This window comes from Erpetoichthys calabaricus, chromosome 3 (genome assembly GCF_900747795.2).
Source record: "Erpetoichthys calabaricus chromosome 3, fErpCal1.3, whole genome shotgun sequence".
Taxonomy (NCBI): Eukaryota; Metazoa; Chordata; class Cladistia; order Polypteriformes; family Polypteridae; genus Erpetoichthys; species Erpetoichthys calabaricus.
The window spans coordinates 205558-222500 of record NC_041396.2 but is presented as its reverse complement, the minus strand read 5'-3'; the positions used below and the strand labels follow the sequence as shown (position 1 = coordinate 222500).

The 16943-nt window shown below is 56.1% G+C and overlaps 1 protein-coding gene across 1 annotated transcript in view; it reads left to right on the top strand.

Annotated features, from left to right (window-relative positions):
- The window catches only part of lclat1 (lysocardiolipin acyltransferase 1), a 22087-nt gene extending 5384 nt beyond the window's left edge, over window positions 1-16703 (top strand). Inside the window, exons 2-6 of the mRNA XM_028796289.2 lie at window positions 8880-9047; window positions 10780-10978; window positions 14157-14303; window positions 14930-15046; window positions 16110-16703. Coding sequence (XP_028652122.2) covers window positions 8883-9047; window positions 10780-10978; window positions 14157-14303; window positions 14930-15046; window positions 16110-16606 — 1125 coding nt within the window. The 5' untranslated portion in view covers window positions 8880-8882 and the 3' untranslated portion in view covers window positions 16607-16703. The remainder of the gene's footprint in view (window positions 1-8879; window positions 9048-10779; window positions 10979-14156; window positions 14304-14929; window positions 15047-16109) is intronic.
- Window positions 16704-16943: the final 240 nt, after the last annotated feature.

The following is a 16943-nucleotide window of genomic DNA, read 5'->3' as shown; positions in this document are numbered from 1 at the left end:
TTTCTGTCACGTGTGCCTTTGTGCACCACTCGGTCTGCCCAGTTGTCCCTGGTCACTGACACAGCTGAGGTCACCAAATCCTGGTGGACATCCCGCCATTATTTTGAACAGGTGACCGATGGCGCCCTCGAGTGGCCCGTAATTGGCATAAGGCCGAGGTGGTCATCGGACCCCAGCAGGTGGGGGCTGATGTGCTTGGTACGGATGCGTCATTTGTTTGTTATTTTGGCCACAGAGGAGGTGACGGCAGCTGTTTAGGGCCGGCCGTGGCGTGCGGCGGTGTGAAACGAGGTGACACGGAATGACAGCGGGATTAGGACATTTAAAAATAGCACTTCCGCTGGCCTCATCACCTCGCATGCCCGCTGCTCCCCAGTGTCGCTCAGCTCATTAAGACTGGCGTGCGGGCAGCGGCCTTGTGGCAGTAGACGGCCCCTGAGAGTGATGTGCCCCCCGACTCTTGGGGGCCGTGTCTCGGCTGCAGGGACCACCTGAAGGGAAGGAATGGAGGGCACCATGGGACTGGCCCATTGGCACTGTTTGGACGAGAGCAGACCATTCCGCCAGGCCACCCAGTCTGTTCCTTTCCTTAATCTGCTTATCCAGAACAGGGTCCCAGGGAAGCTGGCACACTTTGGGCACAAGGCAGGGACAACAGGGTAGCCAGTCCACCCAACCTGCATGTCTTTGGACTTTGGGAGGACAGCCACGTCCTCAAGTGTCAGACCCCCATGGTGTAGTCCGTGTAACCCTCTTCGTTTACTGACATTCCACTTCACCGTCTGCCAGCCTGCCCACCGCTGTCCAGGTCCCCGATGTCCCCAGCCTCACCGTTTGTTCTTCGTATTCCTGTCTGGTCACTTGAAAACGGCAGCTGAAAGGCACACTGTGGTGGTCCTGGTGCCCCTTGGAAGAGATGCCACGGTCGTGACGCTGCTGCCGCTGAAGCCCCACTCTTCGGATTTGGGGGTCTCGGGTTTGTGATTCTCGACCGAGTTTCAGGCACTTTTTGTTTCTGCTCGACTTTTCTTTTTTTGCCCGTGGATTTCTTACCGTTTTTAAGGAGACTCTGCCCACGGTGCCCGTTGGAGAGCCCACCTGTGGCCCATGGAGGGTGAGGTGTGTCCCGCTGGAGCCCCCCGGTAGTCTGTTTATCGTCCTACTGTGTGAAGGCCGCCGAGGAGTCGACGTTTGGGGACGCGGCCGAGAGCCCCCCAGGTGTTGTGTGTGGCCCCCCCGGAGGACCGTGCCGTTTGTGCACACCCTGCGGCTGAGGCGTTGATTTCCTGTTTGTCACTTCAGGTGGCTTTGCCTTTGAACATGAAAGGCGCTTTTTCTTTTCTTTTTTTTCTTTTCTTTTTCCTTCCCTCCGCTTTTTAAGCTTTCTCTTCAGCGTTGTCACCTGCGGCTCCGTGTCTCGCTCGATGGCAGCAGGTGACAATTGTTTTGACAAGTAGGAAGCCAAACTTCTGGTTTTCTGTCCCATGTCGGCGGGGCTGACGTCGAGGACACACCAAATCCATTGACGGTGACAAGATGTTACACTGGGGCCTGCCACCTCCGAGTCCGTCTACAGGCTGGTACACCAAGCCAAGCCAAAACGGTGGCATCGTTGGGCGCAGGAGGTCCTCGATGTCTCGCCATCTCCACGTCCATTTGACACCCACAGTGCACAAGTGGTGACAACTAAGAGTGGCCACCTGGTGACGACCCTCAGTGTCATTGATTAGCAGGGCTGACCGGCGAGATGACCGTTTGACCTTCTGGAGGTTTGTGTCCTTCTGCTGGTCAGGTGGTCCAGGTGGCATTCCTGCTTCATGCCCAGTATTTGCTGGGGTGGGCCCTGAAGAAGACCCAAGTCCAGCTTGGAGAAGGTGGATGGGTGGTTGGCACCGTTGCTGCTTTGTGGCATTTTGAAGTTGTGTTTGTGTGTTTTGTGGGCATGGCCATTTGCTGAAAGTCGAGAGTCATCGCGTGGTCCACGGCACCCAGGATGGAGGGTCTTTCTCTCAAGGCAGCTTTCTTGAGCTTCTCTTGGTCTACTGACTCCCTGCCAGGTTTGCTTCATTGTCAGATGGTTGACGTCTTGATGCCCGTGTTTGACCCTCACCTCCCAGTCTCAGCATTCGTGCCATCCTATCATCTCCAAAGCTGCAGGGTGAGAGCAGGGAAGAGTTGAGAGGACCACCGCAGTAACCATGGAGATCTTCAGACCAACACGGGGCAGAGAGTCAGGCCTTGGAGGGCATCGGAAACCTTAAACTGGAGCCAGCAGACAGTTGCCAGGGCTGGGTGGGCATACTTGGAGACCCTTGTGTGTGCCAGTGACTGTAAGTGGGAGACTGCCAACCAAATGACACCTGCCAGGAAGAGGGGGGCACGGTAGGATGGCCTTTATGAATAGAAGCGGTGGCCAGCAGGGGTCAGTGTTTGACGTGCACAGAGGGGGTCCCGGCTGATGATGGCGAGTTGCCGAAGAAGAAGCTGCAGAGGACAGCGGGCTGGCAGTGAAGTCTAAACTTAATAAACAGATCGTGATGGGGGCTGTCGGGGGGGCTGAAACCTGAACAACCATCTGATGAGGAGACCCTGAGAGGGCGTCATTCACTATAGCGCCCCCTATATGTGCGGGAGGTCCAGCTTTACAAGTTACAAACAGCTGGAGGGCCCTGAAGAGCCAGCGAGGAAGAGGAGGAGAGGCTGAAGGAGAAGGCCTCCCCCAGAGAGACCCCCACAGTGTGCTGGACTGTCTGCCGAGGGTCCTGTGCTCGTCCCCTTCCTCCTTCGTGGCCAACTCCGTCATCCTCCATTGGTGGCCTTTGCTTTCTGGATGGCTTTCTGGGTTTTTTTGTGACCTTTCCAGGCCAGTGCCAGGTTTAGTGGCTTGCATCTCCAGAGAATCCCAATGAGGGGCTCCCAGAAATGACCATTAGTGGGAGGCTGAAGGAGTCGCAAAGGGCAGGCTGCCCGTCAGGGGTGTGTCTGAGTGTGGAGGTGACACACGCCTGGTCCTGCTCAGCTGCCCGCTGCGTGTGGACGAGAGCGCCCCCTGTGGGCCTGCTTGTGAATGTCCATGTCATTGATTTGCTGGGACGTGAAGGAGGCTCTCATTTTACTGCATTGGTTGACATGCCATATTAGTGCAATAAGAGGGCACCGCCTGCTGCCAGTGGCTGTGACATGGTCACAGGTGACCATCCAGGCGGGCTGTCTGCTCTTCCAGAGATCACAAGCTGGCCAGCCATGGGGGGCAAAGGAGATCAGGAGGTGCAGTCTTAAGTCCACCCCATGGAAGTGGTTGCCCTTGTCAGTACATCTGAATGATCTTCATGCCAGTGTGCCTCCAGGTAAAGGTGAGCCACCTGAGCAAGTGACACATCACACTGACACGCTGCTATCATCCTCATAATTCAAATAACTAAAAATGAAGAAATGTCACATGGACGAAGCAAGTGCCACCATAGGGTCACTTATCAGGGCTTCAGAACTGCCTTTGGGACCTACCTGACTGAGGGTCTGGCATGTGTGGCATGGTGTCAGAGGGGTCCGGCCAGGGATTTAAGAAGATTGCCAAATCATTTAAGGTCACTCATTCCACTCTAAGGACAGGCGCCTGGACTGGCCCCAAGTGGGCATAGTGGCATCTGCAGGTACAAACTCCTGCCACAGCTGCTGTCAAATTGCAGGCATCTGCCATCAAAGAGAGTTTGCTCAAATGTGACCCTCATGCCAGGTGTGCCAAGATGAAGCCTTGGCTGTCCACAAAGAACATCCAAGTGAGACAACAAGGACCAGGCCTTCTGGGCGGGTGACTTGAAGATGGAGCTGCCTGGCCACAGTAACATCAGGCCTGCATGCCAACCTGTCGGGAGACTTCCCGCTGTGAAGCCCGCTGGTGCGGATGTTCTGCTGTGAAGGCTGTGAGTTCTGCTTCATATCACAGTGGGCTGGAGGAGAATGTGAGACCCTCCGTCTGCAAGTGGAGCTCAGACTGGGAACGGACCTTTGGACACTGGCGGATCCAGCAGGAGATGGAGGGGGATGGCCTAGCCTCCCTCAAATGTCGAAACAGGCCAGAAATGCAGGAGCATCCACGGACACGGCGTGTCTGAGGGGATTTGGCATGGGGGAGCCCACAAGGGCCAAGGGTGCACTTACTTTTTCCCATTCCAACTTTGCCTCTTCAATCGTTTAGTCACCAAATATTGCATTGTGTTTGTGTTCAGGTCGGCCATCTTGATCCGTGGATGTTGTTTGCCTGAAGATGCGATGAAAAAGTCCACCGTTTCCATGGGGTGCACTTACTTTCTCACATGACGGTAACAGCAAACGTATGTGCAAACCAAAGTCCCACATGGCCGAGGACCAGAGCAGTGGCAGGACTGGACAAGGCGAGTCTCCCAGTGCCAGCTTAAATGGCGGCGTGCCCACCAAGTCACATGATGCGCCTGATGTGTCCATTGGCACCGGTACCCGTGTGTGAGCGACGAGAGCCAGAAAGTCTAAAGCCACATAAACCGAGAGGAAGCCTTCAGAATGGCGGAGCGTTCCCCTTGGCGGGCACCCGTCTCTGTTTGGTGGAAACTCGCACTCCGTTGTTGACGTGGCAGGCTGCTTTCGGTGGTGGGCGCCCGAGGGCTCCAGGGTGGGCGGAGTGGGCGAAGTTGCCGGGGTTTCCCCTGCTGGGGTTTTGCAATCTGCTGAAAGTTGCAGAGGTGGCTGACGTGCAGAAACATCCAGGAATCCCGAGGTGTGAATGAAGCCCCCCTTGTCGGCTTCAGGGTTGGTCTTTGTCGTAATTGTGTCTGCGCCTCTTTAGCCCCCCCCAGTGACCAGTCCACCAATACAGCAGACCCCAAGGTTGGTATTCGAGACAGACGGGTGGCATCAGTCCAAAGTGCCCTCTGAATGGCACGCGGATGAATTAAGATGTCACACGCTTTGGCTGTCGTGGCCAGTGGACTCTGATGTGACACTGGGTGTTGTCACCGGCACACAACATTCAAAGGCAGAGCAAAGCAAAGCAAAACAAATTCAAAAGAAAAAGTCAAACGCGTGCCAGCAGAGCCCAAGACCCCCATAGACGTGGCAGACCACAGCGGGCGGCTCCCAGGATTTTCACCAGTTTAATTTTGCCCAATCCTGTGTGTGTGTGTGTGCGTGAAGATGTGCCTTCAGCCTTCGGTTTCGGGTGCACGTCCCCTCGGTGTCCCCACACTGTCCTCAAGGGCACGATTTAGTGGTCCTGCCATCCAAAGGTTGGTGAGCGTTGTTGGTGGGTGTCCTTGACCGGTGGAGTTGGCATGTCCTCCCCGTGTCTTCCACATCCCTGCTGTCATCCAGTTGGCCCCTTGCAAGTGTGGCTGTAGGTGGCGCCCTGTGCACAGCCATGTCCTGCCTGCCACCCGGTACTGCCAGGGTGGGCTCCACACACCACAAGATGTGACTTTTGCTTCTGCTGGCAGGTGTTATCGGTGACCCTGAGGGCTTTGCTGGGGTCACCACGTCTCACCTTCAGGACGTGCCCTTCAGTCCAGGGGTGAGGTGACCATCGCCCACTAGCGCCCCTTGCAGTCTGTGCCCCTCTTGTGGTGTTTGTGTTTTGCTTTTTCTCTCTTCGTTGCTTTGGCACGCTGGTTGGTCACTGAGAGTTGTGTGCCCATCTCAGAGGGAGCCTCTGTGCTCCCGGTGCTTTGCCCGTTTCTCCTGCTCCATGTCCTTTAAAGTGTCGGCTGTGACTTCTCTAGTGGCCCCCATGAGTTTTGTGTGCTCGGCTGAAATGCCAACGTTATCGGCGCTCGAGTGCCCTTTTGAGTGGGCCTCATAAGATCAGGTGGCTTCTTTCTGAATCGGTGCCCCTTCTGAATGCCAGCGGCACATTCTGATTTATGAATTGCACTCCTAGTCCTCAGATGGCTGTGTGTGGGTGTGGGTGTGCGTGGGGCTTATCTGGAAGTTTCCATCCCCTGTGCCAGGCTCGGCTCCCACTTCTGTAACTGACAGCAGGTGTCGCGGGCGCCTCGCTTTCATGTGAACTTTCCGTGGTTAGATGTGGCGCAGTGGTGGCTGGCGTGTTGTACCGACGTCTTCCTCTTTCAGAAGCACCGTTGAGAAGGTCTGGGAGCTTCACGTTCGCTGAATCCTCCTCCATTTTCTACATCTTCAGACCGCACCTTGGCATTGCCCACCTGTCTGTCCCTCGTATTTCACCCTAGCTCTGTAGCACTCTGTGCCAGAGTGCTCAGCTTAATGTCGCGCCAACCACAGTGCACCATCGTTGCTGCCATGCTGTCCGTTCTGTCGAGTCCTCCCTGCATGGCACACCAGGGTGGGATGTAACTCAAAGGCCCCCAGCTCAGGCAGGTGGGCAGCGCTTAGTTACGATGCCACAGAGTGATTTCTTGGGCTGTTTAGAGACCCCTCAGATGGCGGCACACGAGACCAAAAAACTGAATGAAACGGCGATGCGGTGCCATCACGAATGTAACAATAAAAACATGAAGACACCCGAAGCCAAAAAGAACCTGCAGACCCGCAGCAGACCCTCGGTGGCCCGTGCTGTGGCACCCCTTCATTTGTTTGTGGTGGTCCGTCTCCCAGGGTCCACAGGACAGTGAAAGCAGCAGAAAGCAGAAACAATGGCGGAGATGCAGAGAGAGAGAGAGCGAGCCCTGGACATGGTGACCATCTGCTGCCCACCAAGCACACCCACCCCCAGTGATTTACGGCAGCTTTTCTTGTCATGTTGGTCACTGCCAGTGAAGAAGGGCGGTGGGGTCTCCGACCTGTCATATCATTAAGGTCAGCGTTCATATGGGTGGTTAGACTACGACGGTCACTCGGTGTGGCCCACCACAGCAGTCACCACAGATGGTGGTCAGTGAGAGAGTCGATGTCTGCCAGGGGGTGACGGACCTCCAGACCCCCTGAGGCTGCACGTGTCACATGCTGTGCCCAGTCTATATACGAGAAGTGCCATCAGAGCACAGCAGCTGCCCAACCACCACCACACCGCCACCTCCTCCCCTCCTCAAGACAGCTTATTCAGATTTAAGGTCCCCTCTGTCCTGCACTGGGCTCGGTGCCCAGGTGTTTCCTAGTGCCATCTGGGTCAGGTGCGCCACATGTGAGCCCACTAGTGACCGCAGGCCGTGGGGGCCGACGAAACTGAGGCGTCTCCGTCTGCAGAGCACCTGTGTGTGTTGAGGTGGCAGCGGCGGCCAACACTTCCTGTTGTTGATTCACCGCATGGCTTCGGCATGCCAGGGCCTGGTGCCCCAGAACGTGGATGGACTCCAAGGCAGCACCAGGGATTTTCCAGGTGATGTGGAGCTCTGCCATCCTGTGCCTGATCCGGGCATGTTGTGGTTAGACCCCCCCGCATGACTGTAGTGGCAGGTATTGGATTGGAGGTGACTTTTAGTGGCCACCACACGTGCCATCCATGTAAGTTTGTGAGGGAGTGGCAGAGTGCTGTTAAGTTTTGTGTCCCAAGTTGCGTTGCCCTCTAGTGGATGGTTAAGCACAGAGCAACTCCCAAACATATGATCTGGAATGTGGGGGTGACACTGGAGTGAAGTCGGTGGTCATTCCTGTTTGTCTGCTCGTCCTTGGGGTCACTCGCCCTCCACTCTGTTCACAATCCGTTGCGCCCGCTGCTGCTGACCCTGAGGCCACTTGAGCCATCCAGCTGGATTTGGAGCCTCCTTTGCCTTAATAAGGAGACGTTTGTGGGCGCCGCTGCCCTTTTCGTTTTTCTGCCTTCTTTTCCAGGATGTGCGTCTTGTGCTGGTGACGGCCGCCTCTCTGCCCTTTGAATTTCACGTCTGCGCTCCTTGCCAAGAATTCTCTAAAATGACTGGCGCCGCTATTTATAGCATTGCAGAGGAGCCAAGAGGGCATGGGCACGGGTGGCTGCCGTGGTCATCTTCATCTTAGTCTTACTCTTGCTGATGGATGCCAGTTTCACTTAAAAAAAGAAGAAACTGTTGTGGGCACCCATTGGCACATCTGGTTCACACCAGCAGGGGCTACTCATACATACCAACCCAAACCAGTTTAGACACCCAAAGGTAGAAGGAGCAAACTCCATGCAGAATGTCTGACCAGGCATGGGTTCGAACCCGAGATGCAGGATCTTTGAGGCAGTGGTGCCCACCATGTTGGCATAGTTGGCAGGACCAAATTGGGGGGAGGGATCATTAACTCAAATGTCCATCAGTCCTTCTCAGCCCTCTGGGCTCAGTTGTGTAGCAAGTGAGGATGCCAGCAGTCTCTCGTGCCCACCTATAGGAGGTCAGAGGGATGGGAGATGTATTCAGGACGTTTTCATAAATTATTGGGGCCCGGGGGCTCTTTTTAATGATCAGAGTGAAGCCTGCAGGGGGCGCTCATGTGTTTTCTAACGTGTATGTTTGCCGTTTTGTGATACTGGAGGGCTTCTTGTTACCAGCAACCTCCGTTGCTATGCCATGTGACACGTGACATCGCCATGGTGACAGGCTGTGACTTGTAATGCGAGTGATGACGTCTGGGTCTGCAGAGCACAACTGGTCAGCGTCCACAGTGGCACATTTGTCCTTTGGCACCCATAATGCAACTGGGAGTTCTCCTCTGGAGTACTGCGCCCACGTTTGGTGGGCTCTGAGCTGAGAGGGCAAAGTGATAAGGTTAAGAGGAGACACATGATGCCAGCTGTGAGCTTTTGACCTAAAGCACATGCAGGTGGCAAGATGAAGACCACTTGAGTTTTGGGGTCTTCCTGATCTCAACTTTGGTGAAGTTGGGGTGGAGGGCGACGTCAGTCTGAATGCCACGTTGATGACTGGGCATGGTGTGGAGGCGGCAGTTTTGACCATTTCTTCTTTCTGTCCCTTTAGGTCATGGCATCAGTACGAGGTCTCTACTTCCTGGCCACCCTGTTCCTGGGCAGCTTTTTTGGCAGTGTCTTTATGCTGGGCCCCTTCCTGCCCCTGATGTTCTTCTCCCAGCCTGGTACCCGCTGGCTCACAGACCGCATTGTTGCCACATGGCTCACTCTGCCCGTGGTAAGTACCCTCTGGTCTGATTGCCATTGGCCCAGAGCAGCGGGCAGCTGAGTGATGTGCCCGCTGACGTCTCCATTTTGCCCGCTGTGCATGTGCTGTGCCCATCTCTGGACTCTGACTAGCACCGACATTGGGCAAACCTCTGATGGGGGCTTTCTGTTTTTTTAACTTTGTTTCACATTTGGGTCTTTAAATAGCAAGGCCTCCGTTTGCCTTTATATAGCGCCATTTCAAGTGCCTTAAAGTTTTCATCTCTTGTGTGCTGGCATGCAGTGTGGCATCATGCAGTGTGTCAGAGCTGAACCCGTGCCCTTGCAGTTTAAAGCCTAGTCCGCTAGGCGCTGCCCTCGCTGGCCAATTCTGCCCTCCTGGGCTCTCTGCCTCCTGTTAGGTTCGTGTGCCCCCCTTTGGTTTGTGAGGCTCATTGTGAAAAGCTGTGGGCAGTATCCTGGCAACATGGGGCACAAGGAGGGGCAAACCCTGGGCCAGTCGATGACACCAGCCATTCATTTTTCCATCTCACTTTTTCCGGGTTTACAGTCACCAGCACAAAGGCAAACTGGGCGAAGGTGCCTGGCACCTTATAAGAATAAAGGCCAGCTGCTGATGCCATCTTTCTGGTTGTACACACTGCCCACCGGCAGGTGAGGGGAGGGGCACCTGGGCCTGGGTGATGCTTACCTGGCACTGGATACCCAGTCTCCTATCAGGCAAACCACATGAGGTAGAGAGAAGGCACAGAATGTCACCCGCCAAGCCAGTGAAGCCATTAGTCGGATCGTGCTGGTGCCACCGGCCTCCTTCATCGAAGGGTTGGCATTAGGCGGGTCGTGCTGGTGCCACCAGTTTCCTTCATCGAAAGGATTGGCATTAGGTGGGTTGTGCTGGCGCCACCGGCCTCCTTCATCGAAGGGTTGGCATTAGGCGGGTTGTGCTGGCGCCACCAGCCTCCTTCATCAAAGGGTTGCCCTTAGGCGGGTCGTGCTGGCACCACCAGTTTCCTTCATCGAAGGATTGGCATTAGGCGGGTCGTGCTGGCGCCACTGGCCTCCTTCATCAAAGGGTTGGCATTAGGCGGGTTGTGCTGGTGCCACCGGCCTCCTTCATCAAAGGGTTGCCCTTAGGCGTGTCGTGCTGGCACCACTGGCCTCCTTCATTGAAGGGTTGGCATTAGGCGGGTCGTGCTGGCGCCACCAGTTTCCTTCATCGAAGGGTTGGCATTAGGCGGGTCGTGCTGGTGCCACCAGTTTCCTTCATCGAAGGATTGGCATTAGGCGGGTCGTGCTGGTGCCACCAGTCTCCTTCATCGAAGGGTTGGCATTAGGCGGGTGTTGGGCAGTGCTTGCCGTGCTCATCCTGGTGGGCTGTTGTGTGCCTTTTACCCAGGAGGGGCTTCCATCCGATTGACATATTGGTCGTCCTTCTAACAGGCTGTGCCATCTCTGAGACCACTGGCTGGTTGGTCACTTCCTTGCCCGATGACCAGCTTTAGGAGGAAGAGTCCTGGTGGTTCCAGAATTTTTCCGTGTCACAAATCAGCGTTACAAATGACAGACCCCCAAAATGATTTCGGGGTGTGGTAAATGTAGTTGATGAAAGCCCCTTGAACCCGAACCCTGGGCGAGTGGTTTGGTGAACTTGTCAACTCGTTGGCAGGTAAGGACAGGGACTTTGACCGGTGACGCCAGGCACAGAATGGCTGCCATCAGTGTGTTCTCTTTTGCTTTTTTAGGCTCTCCTGGAAATGGTGTTTGGGGCAAAGGTGGTGATCACGGGTGACGGCTTCATCCCTGGCGAGCGCAGCGTCATCATCATGAACCACCGCACCCGCCTGGACTGGATGTTCTTGTGGAACTGCCTTCTGCGCTACAGCTACCTGCGACTGGAGAAGATCTGCCTTAAGGCCCCCCTGAAGGCCGTGCCCGGCTTCGGTCAGTGCCTGTTCTGTTCTGTCCGCTTCTGATTGGGGGGTTTGGGGCGCCGTGGGCTTTGCTTCTTGACTTTTGCACACGTCTGCTCCTCTAGCGGCTGTTGGCTGTTTAAAGTGTCGGAGGGTGTAGTTGGCGCGATGAGTTCCTCCCTTGTGTGTGCCAGTTGACCAAAATCAACAGCAATGGTGGCACACATGAAACACCAAGTATACCTGGCGAGCAATGTGTGTGTGTGTGTGTGTGTGTGTGTGTGTCTGTGTGTCTTCTGGTGGCAGTACAGAAAGGGGCAAAGAGACCCGACAGGATGGCGCCACTCTAGAGTGACCCTGTGCTTGGCATGGGCTGACCAGAAGGTGCCAGTCATACAGTGTAGTACCCGCGGCTCAGGGCTGAGCAGGTGCCTTATGAGACGGTGATTTGGGCAGCGAGTCCTCTGTGCAGCTGTAGAAGCCCCCGAGAACAGACGGAGCTTTGGCCGAACATCTGAGGAGGTCCGTGGGCTACGAGCCCCAACGTGGCATCACTCAGAAACGTAAAGCTGCCCACCCTCCACATCGTGGTGGTCTACTCCGCTCTCTGAAGCCAGTTACCTGAGTTGGCACGGTGCGAGTGAACAAATGTGCTGGAATGTGGAGCACCGGCCCACCCCCCCGACCTTCAAGGAGACCACCCGGACCCCTGGATGTTGGCCTATTGCTCAAAGACTGGAGCGGAACCTGGACAGGGCTGGCAGCCCAGTGACGACGAGGCACCATCTTGCCACCCCTATTAAGGGGTCACCTCCGAGACAGGCAGGTGGGTGAGCCTGGGGTGTCCTGATGATGGACCACCTGTTGGGCAGTGTGTGACACTCGAGGATGGTGTGAGCAGGTGGTGTCACTTGCAGGAGTCCTCTGATGGCTCTGCACTAATGGGGTGCATTGGGGCAGAGCAAAGGGGACAGGGGGAGACAATGAGACCATGGAACTGTCACACTATGGCTGGTCAGCATTGTGGGAGTGGCACCGCTGCATGTACTTGGGGGTCCACCTCCATGACCATACAACTGGAGAAGAGGGGCAGAGGTGGCTCCGTCGAGCAGACTGTGGGAGGTGACATTCTGTGCATCGTGTACCACTCTGTGATGGCCAGTGGGGGTGTGCTGGGCTGGTGACATCGCGTCCAGAGAGGACCACCAAATCAAACAGCTGGCAGGCTCGGCTCTGGGACCCCCTGTGGACCCGCCACAGGTAGAGAGGAGGGTGAAGACCACACTGATGGCCACTGTGACCAATATGGCACGTCCTTTGTACGACACACGGGCACATGTGGGTCACGAAACACCACTTGGGCTCCGTCATCTCTACAGCATATAGCGCCTCATGGGGGCAGTTCTCTTGGCATTGCCCAAGTCTGCAATCCTCAAATTCCTTTTTGTGAGATTTTAGTCCATCTATCATGTGGCGCCCTTCACAGAGTCAAGGGTTCACAGCATGGTGACTATATCTCCTGTATTACATAGCGCCCGTCATTCCTTACTTATCTATTTCTCATATAGCGCCTTGCATGGCTGTCTCTTTGTTGAAGGTTCAGGGGTTCATCTTGAAAGACAACCTCAGAGAGAACATGCAAACACCACACTAGTGGTGATTCGGTCTCAAGGGGCTGGGAGGTGGCAGTGCGCACCAAGACAGGAGCTCCAAACTGATGCCTGACAGGCAGACACCCACTTGTCCTTCTGGTAGAATGGCGAGCTGCGCTGCCCTCGCATTTCGTCAGCAGGGAGGTGCCCGGGCAGAGTGTTTGAATTTTTTTTTGTCTTTAATTGGCAGTTGGAGAAAGTTGAGAGCACTGGCAGCACAATCAAAGATGGAGTCAAACAGCGAGATAGCATCAGGGCACAAGATACTACGTGTACGCTACCTGGAGGAAGAGCCAGGGTAACGGGTGCTACCTTAATGTGACTGGGACAGCTGGGGGTGGGGGGTCCCCGTAGGTGCAATTGGAACCGGGTGCCTCTGCACACCACAGTGGACAAATGGGGACCACTAGGGTCCTGAGGCCCAATGGCATTGGCAGTAGCGTAGAGGCCAGCAGGTGGCGATAAAGACAAAAGGAGGGCTGAGGGGCAGCCGCTGGCTCTTGAAAGGCCCCATGAAGCTCGTGACGTGGAGGGGACGGCGGGGGGAGCCACACTGGGGCTGGCCGTCACTGGTGCCAGTCACAGGGTGTGCCGCCCTCCCTTTGTTCATCCCTGCCCAGTGGGCACGTTCAGTAAAGACCACCGGTGTCGGCGGCACACCCACGGGTGAGGCCTGTGGAGTGCCATGGTGGGCGTGGCCGCGCAGAGCCCGTCTGATACTCGAGCACTGTCTGCTTTATAGTGCCCTTCACGTCTACTTGCCAGATGCCATTCTTGTCTGCCTTTTGCTCTGATATGTCTTTAGCATTAATTAATGTGTGTCAGTTACATACGTAGTGCGTATTGATCAGTCGATGTGCCAGTCTAAGAGAGTGCCACTCCAACATTGTATCTGTTTAGAATCAATAGGGTGCCCATCGTTCATTAATATGGCGCCTGTCACGTTTGGCACTTGTTGTATATACAGTAGTGCCCTTTACTGGTCCGGTAGCCAGTGCTAGTGCTCCTTTTGGCCAGCCTGTGTGGGTGTTTGACCGCAGATGTCCATTTTATTGAATTGAAGCGCCCCCCCCCCCCCCATGTCACATTTTGTCACTTTGAGCTGAATTGAAGCAGGTGGTCCCCTTTGGTGGCTCCGGACCACTTAGTTCCCAGAAGGAAAAGAAGAAACGGCGACGACCAAAGACGGTGTGTATGTTGCACTGTAGCCTGGCAGGGGCCTGACCACGCTGACCGACGCCAGGCGGTCCAACTGACCACAGCATTGGCTCCGCCCACCACCGACCTGATCACGGAGCCTGTATGGTGGGCTGTCTTCCCTTGTGACCTCACCGGGTCTGGGGGACCGACACGGGACAGCAGGATGGCAGTGCGGGGCCTGACGTCCCCTCGCGCCCGTCACTCTTGTTTGGTTTGGTACCCGTTTGGAGGCGGTGACTCGCAGGTGAAGGCCGTCCCCAGCTTCGGTCACCCTGCACAGGTGTGGTGTCCCCCACGTGTCCCTCAGCCCAGTGGCTCCTCTCCTTCACTCTTTTGTCACTTTGCTGTCTCCCGCAGGGTGGGCCATGCAAGTCGCAGCCTTCATTTTCATCCAGAGGAGGTGGGAGGAGGACCGCCACCACATGGAGGCCATGCTGGACTACTTCTGTGACATCCGGGAGCCCCTGCAGCTGCTGCTCTTTCCGGAGGGAACTGACCTCACACGTATGTCCAGCTTGTGTGCCTGGGGCCGGGTGGGGGGCTCAGAGACACCGGGTGGTCTTGATGTTGAACCTGCAGTCGCCCCCTTCACTGGTAGCCAATGGCATCCCGTCGTTTGGCTGCTGGGCGGAGCCACAGCTGACGAGTACGATGCTGACGGCCGCCCACGTCCATCATGTGAAATTGTCAAAGACTGGGGGTCTCAACAGGAGGGCCCTGTGAAATACCCCCGGGACACTTCAGGTGGCGGCTGCTTCTGGTCTCTGCTGGTGTTCATGTCACGGGCGGACCCCCCAGAATTGAAGGGGGCTGCACCTCTTTGTTTGTTTCCCCATAAGAGGCCATTGTTCACTCTAAAGTCGAGGTCTTCAGTTTATGCTGTCGTTTGTCCTCGGGGGGTCTCTGATGTCCGCCACCGATTAAATCCAGGCCGGGCCAAGCCCCTCAGGCCTGGGGCAGCGTTAGGCGCTGCTAGCTTCATGTCGGCCTCAGTGCCCTCTCCACATCTGTCCATCTCCAGTAAGCTGCTGCCGCCTGGCTTGGGGGTGGGGGGGGGGGTCTTCTGCTGAGATGTTTCAGGGGCTGCGATGCTCACGCTCTTTTCTTTTCATCCCTGTTCTTTGGGTCAGCCAACACTCAGGCCCGCAGTGACGAGTTTGCGGAGAAGAACGGCCTGCAGAGATACGAGTATGTGCTTCACCCCCGGACCACCGGCTTCACCTTCATCGTCGAGCGGCTGCGCAGAGGTGAGCATCTCATCGGCAATGTCGTTCGCAAAGGGGGTGCAGTAGCCGAGCCGCTCCACTGGGGGCGCACTTGAGCTCAGCATTGACAACGGGCCTGCTCGCCAGCCGCTGCTGCACTGCCGCCTTGTGGACATTTGTGGTAACTGGAACTCCAGCTCACAGGATGCTGCCCCTCTGCCAGTTGTTTCAGTTTCTTTTTTATTTGGCACACTTTGTTACTCCCCACAAGGAAACTGTCTTTTTGCGTGATGCCAGTGTTTGTGCCCGCACTGATGAAACGCCCTCCGATTCACCAGCTGGACTTCATTTATGAGCGGAGGAGGCAGAGCAACACTGGCTTTAAGGACTCCTCCAGCTCAATGCTCTTTGATCAGGAGAGTTCCAGCATGGCACCGCTTTTCATACTGGCAGCTCATGCTGTGCTCTGTGCCAGTCTGGGCACCTGATGTGCTTTAATTATTGTGTGTTTGGTGCCATCTGTCAAATGGCTGCTTGGGAATCTAATGATGCGGGCAAGTGGCTGTGGTCTTCCTGGATGGCCCAGCTCCCATCAAGGTGTGACATTTGCCAAGTCATTAAGGTCACTTGAGCCCCATCTTCTAGGTGTCACATTCATTGTTAGTTTATTTCCATGAACTAAGGGGGCCTGGACATAAAGATAACGTCACTGGTGCCCTCTTAACTTTTGAGGTGGGCATCTTTGCTCAAGGAGTTAGTGCCAGTGGCCATTTGGCATAATTCCTTAATCTGCTGCAGTCTGATAAGAAAAACCGAAAAAAAAAACAGGCCTTCAAAGTGGGCACCCAGGAGAACCCCACCGATGGTGTGCAGGTGGCACAACGGTAGACGGTGGCCCCTGCCAGTGGAATGCCATTCTCAAGTAGGCAGCCAGCCAGCCAGCCAGCGGGGGCTCCAGACTTTTCATTTCATCTCACTGATGTTTATAGTGCCTTTAGATAAATGTATAGATTTACATTTAAACCTTAAGCTGGCATGTGCCATCTGCTCCTTCTTGGCTCTAGAAGTGCCACCTTGACTGCCTCCCTCCCTGTGCTTCTTGCAGGTGACAATCTGGACGCCATCCACGACATCACGGTGGCATACCCGCAGAACATCCCTCAGACGGAGCGCCACCTCCTGACCGGCCACTTCCCGAGGGAGATCCACTTCCACGTGCGCCGCTACCCTGTGGCCTCGCTGCCCGGCGGGCCCGAAGAGCTGCAGCGCTGGTGCCAGGAGCGCTGGCACGAGAAGGAGCGCCGCCTGCAGGAGTTCTACACGGGCGAGCGCCGCTTCGACGGCACGGGCCGCAGCCGCATCCCCCCCTGCAAGTCGGAGCTGCGCGTGCTGCTCATCAAGGTGGCCTCGCTGCTCTACTGGAGCGCCTTCATCGCGCTCTCCTTCGCCGGCCTCTACTGGAGCGCCGCCCTGCGCTGCTACTGCGCCGCCCTCGTGCTCTTCTTCGTCGGCCAGCAGAAGCTCTGGGGCGGCCTGGAGCTCCTCGAGCTCGCGTGCCATCGCCACGTGCGGAGGAAGGCCGCCTCGGCCAAGAGCGAGTGAGCGGCAGGGAGACTGGACGGACGGCGGGGGGCGCTTGTTTGGGACAGAGGCGCCCGGGCACGGCTGGCATCACTCGGTGCTAAGGGAGAGCAGCGGGCATGGCTGGAAAGGTGAACCCTGTGCCAGGTGCAGAATGGGACCACAGTGGGTTTGACTGGTAAGAAAAGGGCAGGGGGTGCCGGCTTCACCCGAGGTAACGCTTTTCGGAAGCTGCCCACACTTGTCTTTGGTGTGGAGTTAAGATGGCAAGAGGCTTTCGTTTCACATACTTTCTTGTATTCCCCTTGTGCCGTAATGGGCACTAAACCCCCATGCCAATGGACTGACTTTTGGCCTT